Source organism: Rutidosis leptorrhynchoides, chromosome 3 (genome assembly GCF_046630445.1).
Source record: "Rutidosis leptorrhynchoides isolate AG116_Rl617_1_P2 chromosome 3, CSIRO_AGI_Rlap_v1, whole genome shotgun sequence".
In the NCBI taxonomy this organism is placed as follows: domain Eukaryota; kingdom Viridiplantae; phylum Streptophyta; class Magnoliopsida; order Asterales; family Asteraceae; genus Rutidosis; species Rutidosis leptorrhynchoides.
In genome coordinates, this window is record NC_092335.1 from 460,803,796 (window position 1) to 460,821,602 (window position 17,807).

Sequence of the window (17,807 nt, forward strand, 5' to 3'; positions counted from 1 at the left end):
GTGGACATGTAAATTTACATGCTGCGACATTAATTCGCATTATACCATGTAGAAGTCGTAAATATTTTCACTTAATACTTGATTTTGGCCAAGAGCCAAATATTTTCTACCTTAAAACATTGGTTGTGCAGTGTATGTTCCAATTGTATCACCACAACACAATAAAATGGTTCTTCAAAGAAAGATGATAATATATTTTGGATATAAAACATCTTCAATCATAAGATATATTGAACCCATGATGGGTGATGTTTTTACAGCACGTTTTGCTGATTGTCATTTTAATAAAACATTGTTCCCTAGATTAGGGGGAGAAATAAAAATAAAAAATAAAATGATGCTTCATGATGTGAACATCAATTAAGGTATATTGAACTCGCACAAAAGAATGTGAAACGAAAGTTCAAAAATAATGCATATGCAAGAACTTGCAAATTAATTACTTTATGCATTTACAGATATAAAAAAGTGACTAAATCATATATACCAGCGATAAATGCTCCAGCTCGAACTGAAATTCCAAAAGCTGGCAATAATGTCACTGTTGAGTCTTTGTCACGCATCAAACGTGGAAGATCAATTGGTTCCGAAGATAAAAATCCTCGAAAAAGAAAATCAGCTGATAATAAGGTAAGAGAAAGTGTTCAAGAAGAACCACAAATCAATATTCCTTCTGCAGAGGATATTGATAAATGTAAATACTAAAATTGCAATAAATTATGCAATATTATGGAACCGAAATGAAACTAAAATCTCTATGAGATATTTTCATATAATGTTACAATGACATCATGAATAAAGATGATGATCTGGAACTAAAATCTGTCATTGAATATACAAAATGGACATGATTGAGCTCAATGGAAAGGAGCAATAAGAGCTGAATTAGAATCGCTCGATAAAAGAAAAGTTTTCGGATCAATCGTTATCACTTTTAAAGATGTGAAACGTATGGGATACAAATGAATTTTTATCCGAAAAGAAATGTGCAAATGAAGTTACAAGGCAAAACTAGACTTGTAACTCAATATTTCCCACAAAGACCAGAAATGAATTAGGAGGAAAAATTATCCTCCTGTAATGGATACAATTACTTATTAGATACTTAATCAACCTGGTAGTTATTTAAATGCATCTCATGAATGTTGTTACTACTTATCTGTATGGATCACTTAATAGTGATATATATGAATATACCTAAAGGGTTAAGGTATCATAAGCATCTAATGTAAAACCCAAGGGAATATATTCCATTAAATCACAAAGATTTCTAAGTGGGTTTATACAAACGGGACGTATGTGGTATAACCGATTAAATGACTACTTGATAAAAAAAAAAAAAAAAAGGGTATAAATATAAACTTATTTTGCACGTATGTTTTATAAAAACAATGTTCGGATATGAGATCGTAGTTGTTTATGTCAATGTTCTTAACATCATATGAACAAATAAAGAGATCTATGAAATCATTCAACTTCTAAAGAATTATTTTGAAATGAAAGATCTTGAAAAAACCAAGTATTACCTTGGATTGCAAATTGAGCATATGCCTAATGGTTTACTTGTACATCAAACAACTTATACCGAAAAGATTTTAAAACATTTTTTTTAAAGACAAACTCATTGTTGTTAGATCACTCAATATTGACACTGATCTATTTCATCCCTGCGAAGATCATGAAAATTTTAACAGATCGGAAGTTCTATATTTTAGTGCAATTGAGGTTCTTATGTATCTTATAGATTATACAAGATCTGACATTTCTTTTGCAGTTAATTTGTTGACAAGGTTCAGCTCAGCCCCTACCAAAAGACATTGGAATGGGATCAAACAAATAGTTTGATACCTTCGGGGAACTACTGATTTATAATTATTTTATTCTAACAACTCGAAACAAGATTTGTTTGGTTATACAGATGCAGATTATTTATCCGATCTACATAAAGCTAAATCTCAAACTGGATATGTATTCCTAAATGGAGGCACCGCAATATCATGACGTTCTCAAAACAAACACTTGTTGCAACATCATCAAATCATGCCGAAGTGATTGCATTACATGAAGCTACTCGGGAATGATTTTAGTTAAGATCAATGATACAAATCATTATTGATTCTTGTGGACTAGAACGCTATAAAAGCGTAACAACTATCTATGAAGATAATACAGCTTACATAATACAAATGAAAGAAGAGTATCAAAAATGACAGAACAAAACATAAATGCTGACGAGGCGCTAAAGCTATAAACGGTCTTAACGGTCATAAGTTTGATGGAAAAGAATGGTATATTGGTAAGGCTCAGAAAAAGACTGAAAGGGAATAGGAACTGAAACAACGGTTTGAACAAACCATGAAGGAGACTGTAGACAAATCACGAGGGCCAAACTTGTACATAAAAGATTTAGATGATACAGTTTCAGATGAAAACCTCAGATTTTTCTCATATACTCAAGATATCGTAAAAGACAACCAGATTAAAATGAGATACGTTCAATCAACAACTCTGCTGATCTTTATACCAAAGCACTGCTAACTGCTATTTTCAGAACACACGTTCATAATATTGGCATGAGGCATGTTCAGAAGATGTAACAACTCAGGCGTTGCCTACTTGAGGGGGAGTCAACTTTATGCTGCACTCTTTTTCCCTTAGCTAAAGTTTTATCCCAATGAGTTTTCTTTAGCAAGGTTTTTAACGAGGCAGTACTAGTTATTCTCTAATAAAATTGTCATCCAAGGGGGAGTGTTATAAAATATCTAGATTGTGTTATAAAATATCTAGACTGGATGTTAATTTTATTATTATTATATTTCTTGCATAGTAATATTTTATACTATAAATAGACATGTATGGTAACCATTTAAGGTGCACCATTTCTCTTGAAATATCAATATCAATATTTCTTCTCTCCTTCTTCTCTCTTTTTCTCTCTTTGTTCTTATAACCATTAAAGGTAGTTATAAGCCTACTGAATTATAACAAAAACACTCAAAAAAGAATTATGGGTAATAAATATAAGACAAAAGGGGTATACTATATTTAAATTCAAATATATTTAAATATTTAATTTTTAATATTTAATATTTATTTATTTATTTGTAATTCATATTTAATTGTCCTCCATTTTTGCAAAGTAAGAGGATGAGGAGGTCAATATGCTAATGTTAAGGATGCACTAGGTTGGCTTTTTAAGGAATGTAATGGTATCTAGCTTTGTTGTTATATTTTATTGATCGAATGGATATGCGACTTTGTTTATGTACATCCATGTCGATCCACATTTGTAATGTCTTGCTATTCACTTTGCGTGAATAGTTCATTTATTTATTTTCCCTGTTTTTTGCCAAAAAAAAAAAAAAAAAAAAAAAAAAAAAATCATAAGTTGATTCTTAATTGTATAACAAATTTGAAGATCAATGAGTACAATCCGATATAATAGTAAACTAGCAAACATAGCTTTAATCAAACAACATCCTAAATAAACGAAATCCCTAACAAAGTGACAAACACTTAATATCTTAGCATAGTTATGCACTTATGCTTATGAAAACAATTGATGCATTAAATAGATGTTAGTCTTAATGACTATGTTTAGATACATTCGTTTACATTTAAATTTAGGTTTAGTGAATATCATTCTTTATCTTATTTGGGATATGAATATGGAATTTAGTTCTTATGTATCATCGAAGGTTGACTTAAGTGGTATGGAGGTGGGATTCAACTTGAGTGTCAACCCAGATTTGATTCTCACTCCAAGCAGAGAATCTCTAACATTTGATTTGATGGTATCATCAATATCAATGCGATTTGGGAATGCCTCTGAGGGGTTTTTTCCAACCTTCGATTGTACTGACAACATTGTCACTAATTGGTTTTCCTCATAATGTATGTGTGGGTGACATATGATCCCGAATGTGGTTAAGTCCCCCTGCTGATATCGCCTTTTGAAAAGAAAGGTTATTATGTATGTAGAGAGAGAATCAAAAAGGAAGTAACGAAATGAGGAAATGAGGGACATGATCATCAGCCATTTAACTAACTAATCAAGTTCTAGTCCACACCACCAGCCTTTCGGCTGAGTGGTATCGAGTCTTAGTAGGGCGGGCCCGTGATTAGTTGTCAAGCAACTTGGATTCGATTCCGATGAAGGGGGGGGGGGGGGGGGGGGGGGGGGGGTTTCTTCAAGATTCTGCGATTAGTTGCCAAGCAACCCGGGACCTGCTATTAGTTGCCAAGCAACCCGGGTTCGATCCTTGGTGTTTTCTACCTAGCGTGCGTGAGTCCAAATGAGAGCATTCGATGCCTCTCAAGCCGTTAAAATAAAAAATAAAAAATAAGTTCTAGTCCCCTTTCTTACGATGTTTAATGTGTAGGTTTGCCTTTAAAAAAATGTTTAGAAAAGATAGGGATATTATTATCTTTTAACTTATACTAATGATTACATATCATATTTAATAAATCAAACAAATCACTATTCACCACCACCACCCACCACCATCAGCAACTACCACCACCACCTGCCACCATCACCATCCACCATCACATTTACTCAAATTACAAATATGTAGATACTAAATTCAATTTGGCTATATTTATGCAGCTGCCCTCCATAATTGTAATTCAACTATTTGAATTTGAAAATCTAGATAAATTGAATGAATAATGACCATGGAGCAATAAACTGAAACACGACATATACATATAATATAATAATTTATGTTCAAGTTACAATTCAAACAGTAATCAAATAGGAATCGAAGCCTTATTGGCTTTACAGCATTACAGTTCCAATTTAATTTAATTAACACATTAATCAACATTCATATTCATATTCATATTCATATGTTTATTTAATCTTCAAACCATTACTGAATAACTTCTCATGTCTCTCATCTTCTCAATCTCTAGCATCAGGTACTTGAACTTTATCAAATTCAGTTTATGAATCAGCTTACCCAAATAACCATCTCCGACCACTTCCATTAATTCCAAATGTCCTTCGATTTTCTGAACAACATATCCAATATTTTTCATAGCAAAAAAAAGGCCCGCTGAACCATCTTCACATAACTTTGCTCCACTTTCCAAATTCGACACCAATATCATAATAATCCAAATCACATGACATGACATTTCACTTTTTCCCTTGAATTCTTCATAGTTTAATATCGTCAGATCATCCTCATCCAGGGGCGGTGGCAAAGAGATACAAATGGGGTCATATGACCCCCATGATCTGAAAATTTTCATTAATAACTTTTTAGGTTTGACCCCAATCAAAAATATTCAGCCCACTTTGACCCCACAAAATCCAACTCAACTTGTTTACTCATTAATTGGGTAATTGGTAAATAGATAATCACTTTTTTAGTTCCACTTTGGTCCACGAGTTATAGATTCCATGTTGTTTGCCACTTTGCTCCACTTAGGTTAGCTGCTAATCTACTAAATTATTTGCTAATGATCTAAATTATGGGCTAAAACTTTTTATGTCACTTGTTATAAATTTGGTTACTGCTAAACTTTGATGATATCTGATGTTTCGTTATTCAATTAATGAATGTGTTCTTTAACTTGATTTTAGTTGTTTCATTTTGTTTATTGATCAAATGGTGTTAATTTGATAGCTATGAAAAACTTACTTAAAACAAAGGAACCATCTTCTTCAATGCCTATTAATGTTCTCTTAAATCGTATTTTTCAATGATTCTTTATCTCAACGTTTTTCAAATGATGTGTTTCCGTAAAAAAAAAGTGTAGCTATGGATAGTTTTTAAGCAGATTTTGTGTAGTTTTTTGGGAGGATTTTGGCAATTTTTTGGGTCATTGGGGCTATTTCTAAGCTATTTTGCCACTGTTATTACGTTGTATTTTTTTTTTTTTTACTTATGCTTATGTATTTAAGCCTTTTTCAGATTTTAATAGTGAAGTTGGTTTATTACAATTACTGTTGCAAAATTTCCGCCCCCAGTGTTACAGATTCCTGGATCCGCCACTGTCCGCATCAATGGTTGGCAAAGCTGTCAGAGACAATTTCATGACGGTAACGGGTCGACCGGGCCAACAAATATAACCGAAGACTCGTGATACATTAAGACCGTCTCGAACATTGACAGACTATTAGTAATGTAATCAGCAAGTACAGGAAACAACCGAGTACCAAACGTAGGATCTTTTGGTTTTATAACGACACACATCTCACTTAGAAAACAATCTCGTACAGATCTAAGATCATGAAAATCTTATCAGGTGGTGGATTACTAAGATTCATTGCATATACAATATTGGACACCTGTATTTCATAATCATGAATGATCACCATATACACGATATCATCTATGGTTGTTTCAAGGCCTTGGAAGATTTGCTCACACGATTGCTTCTCCTTTGCAAAGAACGAGTAATATAAACATATTTTGACCAACTTGATCCAATCTTGTATCAGAGACTCCAAGATTTCCCACTCGAATTTCTGAGTACCATCTCTAAACTCTATTTCAAAAGTGGAAGGTTTAAATCTTTGTAAGATGTTTTTTCGTTGAGAAATGTAAATCTCCGCACAACGCTTTATATTTCCGGTGGAATTTACCCTTATAGCAATACTTCGAAGATCGCTAATCATCTTTGGACTCGTTGTTGTCCATTTTAAATAGTCATCGTCTAGTAGATCAGAAAACCGAGAATGGACTGTCTTAATTGACGGGTAAGTACGATTAAAATAGTCTTGCATAATCGACTCGAAACTAGAGAATGGATTAGTCAAGGTTTTGATCACCGACTCCATTGTATCTGGTGAGATGACATGATACATTTCTGAAAGTAGAAACAACAGATCAGTCACCTTACCCATTGACCCAATTAATTTGGTAAGCACAAAAGAACCATTGAAATTTGTATATCAACTTAGGAAAAAGTGAGGATGTATAATATATACACATACACATATAGATAATACATTGGTCTTAAGTGGTGTCTTTCTAGATCATCTTTTCCGGTCTGAATAGATGGTTAAAACTATAATGTGGTGTGTACGGATTACGAAAAAATGGTGTATAAGGCCGGATACCAATTTTCTACAAAAGTCAGTGATATCGCTTTTATATATGTTTTATCTCGCGATATCTCCCTCACTTTGTTCGGTTTTTGATGATCTTGGAGCCTATTTTGTGTGCTATTGAGCTAAATGGTAATTTAAGGGCTAAGGACTTGATTTGGTGTAAAATTGACCAAATCTTGGGCAAAATTGGCTAAGGAAATGACAAGTGCATGATTTAGCTCAAAAAGCACCGCTCCTCAACTAAGAGCGCCGCTCCTATGGAACAAAAGCGCCGCACCAACATGAAAAGCGACGTTCTTATGCACATTTCAGCTCCATTTTCCATCAGTGAGCAATAGCGCCGTTCCTGAAGAGAAGAGCGCCGCTCCTCTCCGGTCAAAAGCGCCGCTCCTATAGCAAAAGCGCCGTCCCAGAATGTTGCCAAAAGCGGCGTTCCTGGTCAAAAGCGCCGCTCCTCAATTAAGCCAAAAGCGCCGCTCCTGCATCAAAAGCGGCGCTCCTGTCGCTGTTTCAGCCCAGATTTTCAGCACAATAAAAGGAACGAGATTAGGTCATTTTTCATATGCATCTTTAGAGAGCAGCTATCTTAGGTCCGAATTTCACATACAAAACCCTAATTTCATCATCCATTGGTGATTAAGGTTGGATTCAAGGAGACTAGCTCTAGATTCATCATTGTTTAGCTTAGATCTTCATCTTCTTTACATTTTGGGTTGAAATCTTCACTTTACTTTACATACTTTGCATTAATTACTTGTAATAACTTTAAGATGATGATTATTTATGTTTCTATGCTTATTATTAGTTTGATCTTAGCCACGATTGGCTAAATCTCGTGTTTGCTTATCTATGAATCTGTAATGCTAGTGTTTGCCCCAAAATCAATTGAATAATGTTGTTAGAATGAATTACATGATCATGTGTTATTGAGTTAGCTAAAGATCCATTGCTATGAGTTTGTTTTAGGCTTGACTTTGATTACATATGTTGAGTAGCTCTCTTAGTGATTTGAGAAGTAAATCAATGTGTGCTTCAACACCTTAGGTGACCTAGACAACTAGTTTAAGAATTTCAAGTGATTGTGTTCTTGATCTAGTTTGGTTTTCAATTGGCCTTTAGTCAACATAGTAGTGCCGATTATCTTAAGTGATTTCGATAATTGGGGGTTTTAAGTGATTTCAACCTAGGCATAATCTCAATAACCAATTCGTGCTTAACTGGATCTTAGAATACAATGCTTATGTGAATTCGCGAAGTGTTATTTGATTTGAGGTTTAGTAGTGATGCTAAACATTTAATAGTTCAACAACTATTGTGATAACAAAATAGGCAAAATGGGGCAAGCCAAGCATAGAGAGGATTAGATAAGTGATCACTTCTTAGTTAATTTGATTTAAGTCTTAATACTTCGTTACTTGTTTCTTGCTACTAGTTTACTTGTTAAGTTTACGTTTGTTTAATTGTGCAAGTTTTAGTTGTTAGTTAATATCAATCAAAACCCCCCAATCAAACAAACCCTAGGACAATTGATAGTTTCAAATATTCGACTTACACCGCTCTCTTGGGACGAACTTGATAAGTATACTTACATTCAAGTGCTATAATAACCGGGTTCTAAGTGCTCGTTAGTTGTGTGTACTTATTTGTAGTGTTTGAATCATATATAAATTTTGAGGGTAAAAGATGTACGTTGCACAACACCATCATCAGTCAGTAAAGTACAAGTAAGGACATTCACCATCAAAAAAATAAAATAAGACGAGTATATAGTTAATTATGTGCCTAAAAACATGCTTAATTAATCTTTTTATAGTATGACTTACACAATTTCTCTCTATCTATTTTCGCTGATTCGGATAGGCATGCATCTTAATCCCCTTATTAGACACACTTTTAGATATGAGTTGGCACGAATGCCAGTTCTTTCTAATACAGGATAACAAGGTAATATGATCAGTTCTATTTGAAATATACTTATGAGATCATATATGATAATAAGACACAAAAATTTTCCTTTTCCAGATGATGACAAGATCACTGACTTCGTGCCCGTGTTGATAGTTTCACTTAACTCTAGCATTACTTTAATTTCACCTACTAATCAGAACTAATTTTAATTCACGTCTTTTATTCTTATATACACGTAATAAAATAGTTATAGAACAAATTAGGAATCACCTATTTTGTTGAGCTGTTCTTGTTGATCTTCTCTTATTGATCTTCGACTGTGGAACCGAGGAACAATGTGACGAGGCTTGTTCTTCTGTTGATTTGGTAATGGTTGTGAATGATCAAGATGAACATTATTAGAACCACACGTGAATAATGCTTCACCTAATAATATACAAGTGTAGTTAATGTGTTTTGGTTCTTACAAGGACTTTGATATTTGGGATTGCAATTTACATTTTTATCACATTTAATAAACATGAGAAAATTCACTCTTTTGTCATTTCTTTGTATTCCCACATAATCTAACACATAGTAACCTTTTTTTCCCAATACAGAATTAGATAAAAACACACTACATATGCATGCATGATCCCTTCAAGGCTTAACAAGACATTTAAATGCGTCACTAGGCTACGTTGTGATGGTTTTTAAAATTGGTCAAAACGATTTTTTTTTAATTAGCAGACCTGTTTCAATGGTCACTACCTGGTGCGTTGGGTGATCAATCCTAGATTAATGAGTTACTTAATTAAGGATTGAGTGCAATGATAAAGATGGAGAATGAGATGTTTGATGATTATTTTGGGCCCTGATGATCGTCTTTCACTTTTCGATCAAGTGATCAACCACCCCGACCCGGTCTTGATTGTTAATTAGCATGATTCACCTTAACTCAATGTAAATCTTCCTTAATAAGTCACAAGTGAAAATTACAAAGGTTCGGGCAAATGGCAGAGAATCAACAACCTATAAATGAGAGGCCAAGCTCTCTATTTATAGTATTCAAAATATTCGCGGTGTGCGGATTTAACTGCTGTCCGCGATAACTTAGCAAAAACAATCCGCAGTCTTTTATCAATGCGCCATAATCCGCAGACTTAACTTTTAGCGGATATGTACAGTCTCTTGAATATACTTCACGCAACTTCTATTTTTAGCCTTTAGCAAATAAAATATACATATACAATGCTATGTATATGATCAAGCATTATTGCAGGTGTGTGAGAATATACAATAAAGAATGAGTTTGGCAAATGGAAAGAAAAAATGCTATACAAAAACTTACCTTGATACGGTAGTTTCAAGAATTGTTTGAGAGAATTTGTATCTTCAGATAATCGATTCATCAAATCCCCATCTCTTTTGAGTGGTAAAAAGGCTCTTGAATGTATTGACCGCCTACCCTTCAATGCATCCCACCATTCGTTCTCTCCTATGATCTTTCGTACATCATTTGATAATCCCGAACAATTAAGATCACCAAACTTTAAGCAGTTAAAAACGATCAGAGTATCTAATTGTGACGCAATGCACACACCAGTCGATATACTCACAAGCTCAGGAAGATCTAAAAGCAGAATAGTCTTTAACTTTGGGAGATAAGGACCGTAGCTCTTACGGGTGGACGTGTCTTCTCGACTTACAAGAGTCTTGACTTTGGGGCAGTCTTCAACTATAAGCACCGTCAACCTATTGAGTTTATTGAGCATACCTTCTGTGAAAACAATGATAAGATCAGGGCATGTATGCAAAGCTAGAACTTGTAGAAGTGTAAAAGAATTTCCAAGAATCGGCCCTTTCCAAATGCTCTTTAACTTCTTCATAGAGTAAATGGCCAAGTACTCAACAGAATCAAATGCAAACTTCTTATCATGATTGAAGGTGGACCCTTTTCCATACACATCTCGAGCATCGACAATTGTGTGCATCTCATTGCACTCCGCAACCAAGCAATATTTAAGCTCACTTATATCATATATGGATAACTTCTCAAGTGTCCAAAGGCGACGCATGAACAAAGCGTTGGCATGTCCAGTTAGCCCCTCAATTTCATCCAAACTTGCTTCACCATTTTCATATTTCAAGCATTTCTCCAACTGATCAAAACCCTCCACAATTTGACTTGGTAGACAAGATGCAAGTTGTTGTTCAGTGTGACCAACTTTTAGTCTGAAATCTCTTAAACGTGAGTACATTGGTGGTTGAATGTTCTCATGTCGTAGGAGGTATCGCAACTCTTTTGCTGTTGGAAAGTACAACTTCAGAGTTTTAAGGCATGACAACATATGAAGATTTCCTAAAATAGCTTCCACAAGTTCTACCTCCCACCATTTGGCATCTGGATTTATACCAATGCTTAACTCCTCCAGCTTCTTAAAATTTAATATTAACGTCCTTGGAATTATATATTCTATCCCGTTACTGTCTTTGTACTGATCTGCATATGTACATAAAGACACTCTCAAACATTCCAAAATTTCCAAATTACCCATCTCTTTCGGCAAATACATGAGTTCAGTTCCTTCAAGATCAAACATTTTTAGATTTTTAAGCCTTCCAATCTCAGGTGGTAATTCCACTAACATCGAACATTCTTGTAATGTAAGGTTGACAAGTGAAGTTAACTTAGAAACAGATGGAGGCAATGACTGTATACTTGTGCTAGATAAATTTACTACTTTGAGAGTAGATAAGCTCTCATAATCACATAAATCCCCTTCTAAAGTCTCCATTAGCCTTACTTATCCTTGTGAACCCTAATCCATTTAGCTTTCTACAAGAAAGTATAACAGATATCATAATTCAATGGAACTGGTTTATAAGAATTTTCTTAAAAAGCAATAATATTAATTAATAATAATTAATAACAATTAATAATAACATAAACAAGAAGGAAACTGCTAATCAAGCGGTTTGCAAAGTTTAATCTTCTCAGGGTAAAGGATACAAATATAACTGAAAAAAAAAAAAAGTTTAGTAGAAATATTACCGCAAAAATAGGGTGTTGGTTATCGATCAAATCAGCAATGAAAGTACTGTAATTTAAACATTTTTTTTTTTTTTTTTAAATTTACTTACAGACGTCGGAGGGACAAAATGGTAAAAAAAGTCAGTTTACTCATCCTTGGGTCTTCGTCGTCGCTCTTATTTGTGTCTAAAAGGTAAACAACTCATCTCATGTCAGCCAATTATGCAATTCTTCTCTAGGGACAAAATGGTAATTGTAGTGAAAAGTCAGTCAACTCATCAATTAGTCTTCGTCGTCGCTCTTGATTTGAGGCCAAAAACTCATCTCAAGGTTCAGCCATTTATGCAATTCTTCCGTACTAAATAAAAGAATTAAAACCTCGAATGCTGCTAAAATTCTACAATCAGGTACCGATTTATTTTAGTTTACATTCGCACAATTATAAGAATCTGAATATATGCAAAGTTATTTTAGGATATTATTATTATTATTTACTTTATTATGGACTGAAATTTTTGTTGGCTGTAGTTATTCCTGCATAAGAATAAGATATACATACTTGATTGTGCAATCTACTCTATTTTTTAGTCAACCGCAGCCGTCGATTTATTGGCGTCTTGACTGTCGTTTAGAGTTAAATTGAATCTAGACAGGATTTTAAACCCATGAAAATTTGATTCTATAATTTTCATGGCGTCTCAATTTTATTTTACTATTTTTTTTAAATTTCCTACTTATTGGCCGGAGGTCCACTTGAAAAAAATCTCTTTATTCGTCAAATAGAGAGGGGATGATTTTCTCTACTTTTGAGGTATTCTGGGTGGAGAAATGACTTGTTTTTATTCTCGAATAGGAAAAAGATTGTCTACATCCCACCTCCCCATACACCACTCATGTCGTGGTCGTCGTGGTCGTGGTCGTCGTTGTGGTCGTGGTCGTGGTCGTCGTCGTCGTTGTCGTTGTATACTTGATTGTGCATGATTTTTTTTTTGGCAAAAAGAAGATGGTGTTGCTAATGATTACAGTTGATATAATGAATAGCATTAAATTGATGTCTAGATGCTTTGATCTAACTCTAATAAACAAAAAAAAAAGGGTGCTTTTGATTTGGGGTTACTTTAAATTAAAAGTTTAATTTGATATCATGTCGGCTTGCAACATCATATCATTATATGTAACTGTTTCTGTGAGAATTAGTGTGAATATTCAAACCCACTGCCATACATGGGTTCAGATTATGCCTGTATTGTGGCTTTAGTTCCCATACCTCTAAACCAAATTCCCCTTAGATATCACTTTGTGTTACCAATCATTTTTGCTTTGCTTTGCTCTGATCTCTCATGTTTCCACACTATAGGCTACAGAGGAGATGGCTGAACAAGTTATTGCAGCTGTGCTGCCAAAAGCTGTTGAGACTGTTTGGGACAGTGCAGAGGCTTCAACATGTATGGATAAGAACTATTCAAAATTTACGGCAAAATTGAATACGATGCGTGCCGTAAGGGACGACCTTAAAGATAGATCTACCAAGTACAAGTCAACAATGAAGCGCACCATGGACGACTGGTTTCAAAGGGTGATGGATGTTGAAAATCAAGCACAAAAACTTGAAAGCTGCTTTTTAGCGATACAAGACACCTCAGCATGGCGTCGTGTATTTTCTCCATCCCGAGTAAAATTGAGCAGAAAAATGGTGAGTATGTGCTCAGATATGGATGAGCTGGTAACACAAAGCACTGAATTGGGTAATACTTTAATCCACAAAGTTGTCAAACGTGTTGTGGAGATGACAACGCCACATATCTCCTATATTCAAAGCCAACAAGATGTACTTAACACAATACTAATACATCTGCCGAATGAAGCTTATAGAACAATCAGGGTGTTAGGGATGTTAGGAGTGGGGAAAACTGTAATATTGAAGAATTTGAATAACCACGAAGTGGTTGGTAGTCAGTTTGAAAAAGTAATTTGGGTGACGGTTTCACGTGAAGATAATTCTGTAGAGAATTTGAGCACAGAAACGCTGCAACATGTGATTGCAGAGAGACTGATAATTGACATCGAAGGCGCGACGGATGTTGCTGAAATCGCTAGAAGAATAAAGGAAGACCTAGAGGGTGTAAAGTTTTTGCTTCTGTTGGATGATGTCAAGGAGAATCTTGATTTAGAAATAATTGGTATTCCTAACGGCGCCAAAGGCAGCAAGATAGTCATGACTACAAAAATTCGACATGTTAAGTTCCCGTTATGTCATAACATTGAAGTGAAGAAGTTATCTCCATGTGATTCATGGAACATGTACCAAAAGTTATTGTATATTCCCAATGATATCACGGAGAAGCCACAGCTCGAACGCATTGCTCGTAAAACTCTTGATATATGTGACGGTCTCCCATTGATGATAAAAATGGCGGCACGTGCCTTCAAAGCAATAGACAAAACTGAACAGACGAGTTGGAGTGATGGATTACAAATGTTCAAACAGTGGCCATATAAGAAAGATAATAATATAATGGAGAACTTGCTAAAATTTTGTTGTGATCACTTGGATCATGAACAAAAACATTGCTTTCTTTACAGCTCCTTACATCCAGAGGACACGGACATTTCAACTGAAGAATTATTGGACTGTTGGGCAGCTGAAAATTTGCTTAATAGTGGTTATGACGCGAAAATTGTCGGGCGAAATATAATGGCTCACCTCAAAAATGTGATCTTACTTGAAGAAGACACAACAGGGCATTTCGTAAGGATGCATAAAGTGATACGAGCAATAGCATTAAGATTTCTTTCTGAAGAAATGAAAGATGGATGTTTAGTGAAAACTTGTGAAGTAGTTCAAGAAACTGTTGCACTAAAACGTCAACGAGTGGATTTGTGGACAGATAAAAAATGGATCTCGTTGGCCAATAATTCACTTGATATATCCTATGAAGTCCCACATTCGTTCCAACTTACAACACTATTCGTCCAGAATTATTCAAAGAACAAACAAATTCATGATAGATTCTTCCAATACATGCGTAGTCTTGTGGTCTTAAGCCTTTACAAGACCGAACTCATGACGTTGCCATCATCTATATGTAATCTTTCAAATCTCAAAATTCTCAATCTGAATGGTTGTACCGTGTTAACGGAGCTTCCTGGTTTTATAGGAAAACTTAAGTCTCTCGAGGTTCTTGATATTCGTGACAGTGGAGTTAGTAAATTACCACATTCAATGGAACATTTAACTCATATGAGGCGCTTGTTGGTATCATTCACCACGTCAACTCAAGACAAATACGATGCAATTTTTAAGTTGTTAGGACTTGACGATTTGATCATCGACGTGGATACGCAAATGCAAAATTGGTGCATTACATTGATCGAAGATCTCATTAAAAAGGTTAGCTCACTGACGAGTGTGGTTACTTTTCAGTTTCGTTTCCACGATAAAGTTATAGACGTGATACAAGTTGTTGATGATACCGTGAAGATCTACATACCCAATGAATACCACCTGACATATTTCCTTAAGCGAATACAAGATCCCAAAACACGTTCTTTTCAAGTTTATATTGGATGCTTCATATCTCAAGGAATTGAATTTTCTGAATTTTATCGTTATGATAGATATGCAAAATATTGTAATGGGACGGGTGGTCACCATGACGTGATCAAGAGTGTACTGACAAAGGTACAAGCATTTGAGTTGATAAACCACAATGACATTGAACACCTATCTAGGAATGTCATTGAAAGCATGCACAATGTCCAAGGGTGTCTAATTCAAAGCTGCAACAAAATGATAACAGTTGTGGGGGATGATTGCACGCGAGACGGGTCATTATTGCCTAACCTAGAAAGGTTGGATTTAAAGAACCTGCCTGAATTGAAGCAAATTTCGCAGGGCCTTGTGCCACTATGGAGCCTTTCCAAATTGAAGGCTCTGGTGCTTTTTAAATGTCCTATGATGACCGTTGTATTTACTGGAAATATAGTTCAGCAACTTCGAGAGCTCGAATATCTAGAAATTGAAGACTGTTGTAGGGTTAAAGAGATTGTTAGTAGTTATGAGGGTATTAGTCCACAATTTATCCTTAAGCTAACTACTCTGGTTCTTTGTAACATGCCAAGTCTAAGAAGTATATTCTCCATGCCGTCCTTAGAGAGATTGAAGATACATGATTGTTCAAAATTAAAGGTATTACCTTTTAATAACATCAATACAACGAAGCTTCAAAAACTTGAAGTACAAAAGGATTGGTGGGAAGCGTTGCAATGGGCAGATTCTAACGTCAAAGAACGGCTTCTTCCACGTTGTTCCTTTTACGAAGCTTCCGTTATTTCAATGGTAACCACCTTTTAGATTAGTTTTCCGTTCTACTACTTGGGTCTTCTTTCTCCTCTCACTTTAACCCGATCATTGATATGTACTTACAATTTATGCGAAAATTGTTCCCACATGGATCACGCAATTTTGGCCTGTATATAATTGTAGTATCTTTTTCATTCTACTATAATTCATGGTTGGTGGCTCTATTTTTGAGTCAACAGCAAGCGTCGATTTATTGGCGTCTTGACTGCCGTTTAGAGCCTAAATTGAATTTCAGACAGGATTTAAAACCCATGGAAATTTGATTTCACCATTTTCATGGCGTCTTAAATTATTTTACTTTTAAAAAAAAAAAAAATCTCCTACTTATTGGCCGGAGGTCCACTCGGAAGCAATCTCTTTATCCGTTGAATAGAGCGAGGGATGACTTTCTCTACTTTTGAGAGTGTTTCACTCTGAGTGGAGAAATGACTTGTCTTTATTCTCGGATAGGTGAAGGATTACCTACATCTCACCTCCCCATACATCACTCATGTGGTATTGGGTTTTGTTATTGTTGTTGTTGTATAATTCATGGTTGCTGCTATATACTTTTTAACCAAAGAATTTCTCAACATGATTTCTCTTTTGTTTTTTGGCTCATGTTTGTTGTCATCTGTTAACTTTATTTGTACAGCCAGACAGGTATTATACAATCATTATGATTAATCAATAAAAATAATGATCAATAGCTTCTATATACGTGATCAATCTGTCCATTTCTCACGTTTGTTTGCATTGCTATTTCAGGCAGCTGATGAAACAATTTCGGCATGGAGTACATGACAAGAGCCGTGTTATCCTTGAAGAGCCGTGATAGATATATGTTGGGTCCTCTTTCTGTACATGTGTGTAGACTTCATTCTTGTATGAAAAGTCACTAGTATGTAGGTAAGTAGTTCATCTTTTCTTCATGATTAAATTATCTTGTATGCTTCATTTTATGAATGACAAGTTTAATAAATTCATATTTAGGAGGTAAATGGGTGGTTTCCATTATGATATATATACAATTGGTCTCGAGTTCAAACCACACTCTTGAAGTGGCCAGTAAAAGGATCGAAATTAATACGGAGTGGATTAGTAGATTTTAAGTTTAGCATACCATATTTAACTTTTAAATTAATTGAAAGTAAAATATTTAACTTTTAGATTTTAAGTTTAGCATACCATATATAAGTTCTTTGTAATATCAAAGTTTAGCATATCTTTGTAATATAATTTTGGTATTAGTGTTAATGAATATTTATAACAGATTAGTTAAATATGAAAATAACTTATATATGATAGGCTTAAACGTAATTATTAAAGTTACGTTTAACATTTTTCTTATATTAATTAACAATAACGGTATGGACGGATTACGGAGTATATATGAAGTATGTAAATAGAGGTTTACTAATATCCGTGACATATATTAAGACACATATTTTAAGAGTTAATTTATTCAATCGTGGTAT

The 17,807-nt window shown here is 34.6% G+C and overlaps 2 protein-coding genes and 1 long non-coding RNA gene across 3 annotated transcripts; 1 reads left to right on the forward strand and 2 right to left on the reverse strand.

Moving 5' to 3' along the window:
- Positions 1 to 4,686: 4,686 nt before the first annotated feature.
- Positions 4,687 to 9,401, reverse strand: LOC139898033 (uncharacterized). The gene is made up of 2 exons (XR_011776863.1): positions 9,245 to 9,401; positions 4,687 to 5,245 (listed from the first exon to the last, which is right to left on the reverse strand). It is a non-coding gene; the product is annotated as an uncharacterized lncRNA (long non-coding RNA).
- A 771-nt stretch (positions 9,402 to 10,172) lies between these two features.
- LOC139901602 (disease resistance protein At4g27190-like) lies at positions 10,173 to 12,441 on the reverse strand. Its single transcript, XM_071884296.1, has 3 exons — positions 12,009 to 12,441; positions 10,305 to 11,792; positions 10,173 to 10,177 (listed from the first exon to the last, which is right to left on the reverse strand). The coding sequence occupies exons 2-3, from the start codon at positions 11,749 to 11,751 to the stop codon at positions 10,173 to 10,175; spliced, it is 1,452 nt and encodes a 483-aa protein (XP_071740397.1). The 5' UTR covers positions 11,752 to 11,792; positions 12,009 to 12,441.
- On the forward strand, positions 12,239 to 17,156 carry LOC139902852 (disease resistance protein At4g27190-like). The gene is made up of 3 exons (XM_071885500.1): positions 12,239 to 12,394; positions 13,345 to 16,326; positions 17,098 to 17,156. The coding sequence occupies exons 1-3, from the start codon at positions 12,371 to 12,373 to the stop codon at positions 17,131 to 17,133; spliced, it is 3,042 nt and encodes a 1,013-aa protein (XP_071741601.1). The 5' UTR covers positions 12,239 to 12,370; the 3' UTR covers positions 17,134 to 17,156.
- The last annotated feature ends 651 nt before the right edge of the window (positions 17,157 to 17,807 follow it).

Excerpts from the sequence above, each read along its gene's own strand:
- LOC139902852 (XM_071885500.1), top strand. The coding sequence starts at position 12,371 with ATGCTGCTAAAATTCTACAATCAG. Across the intron at positions 12,395-13,344 it reads TGCTAAAATTCTACAATCAG|GCTACAGAGGAGATGGCTGA; the intron begins GTACCGATTTAT and ends TCCACACTATAG. Across the intron at positions 16,327-17,097 it reads AAGCTTCCGTTATTTCAATG|GCAGCTGATGAAACAATTTC; the intron begins GTAACCACCTTT and ends TTGCTATTTCAG.
- LOC139901602 (XM_071884296.1), bottom strand. The coding sequence starts at position 11,751 with ATGGAGACTTTAGAAGGGGATTTATGTGATTATGAGAGCTTATCTACT.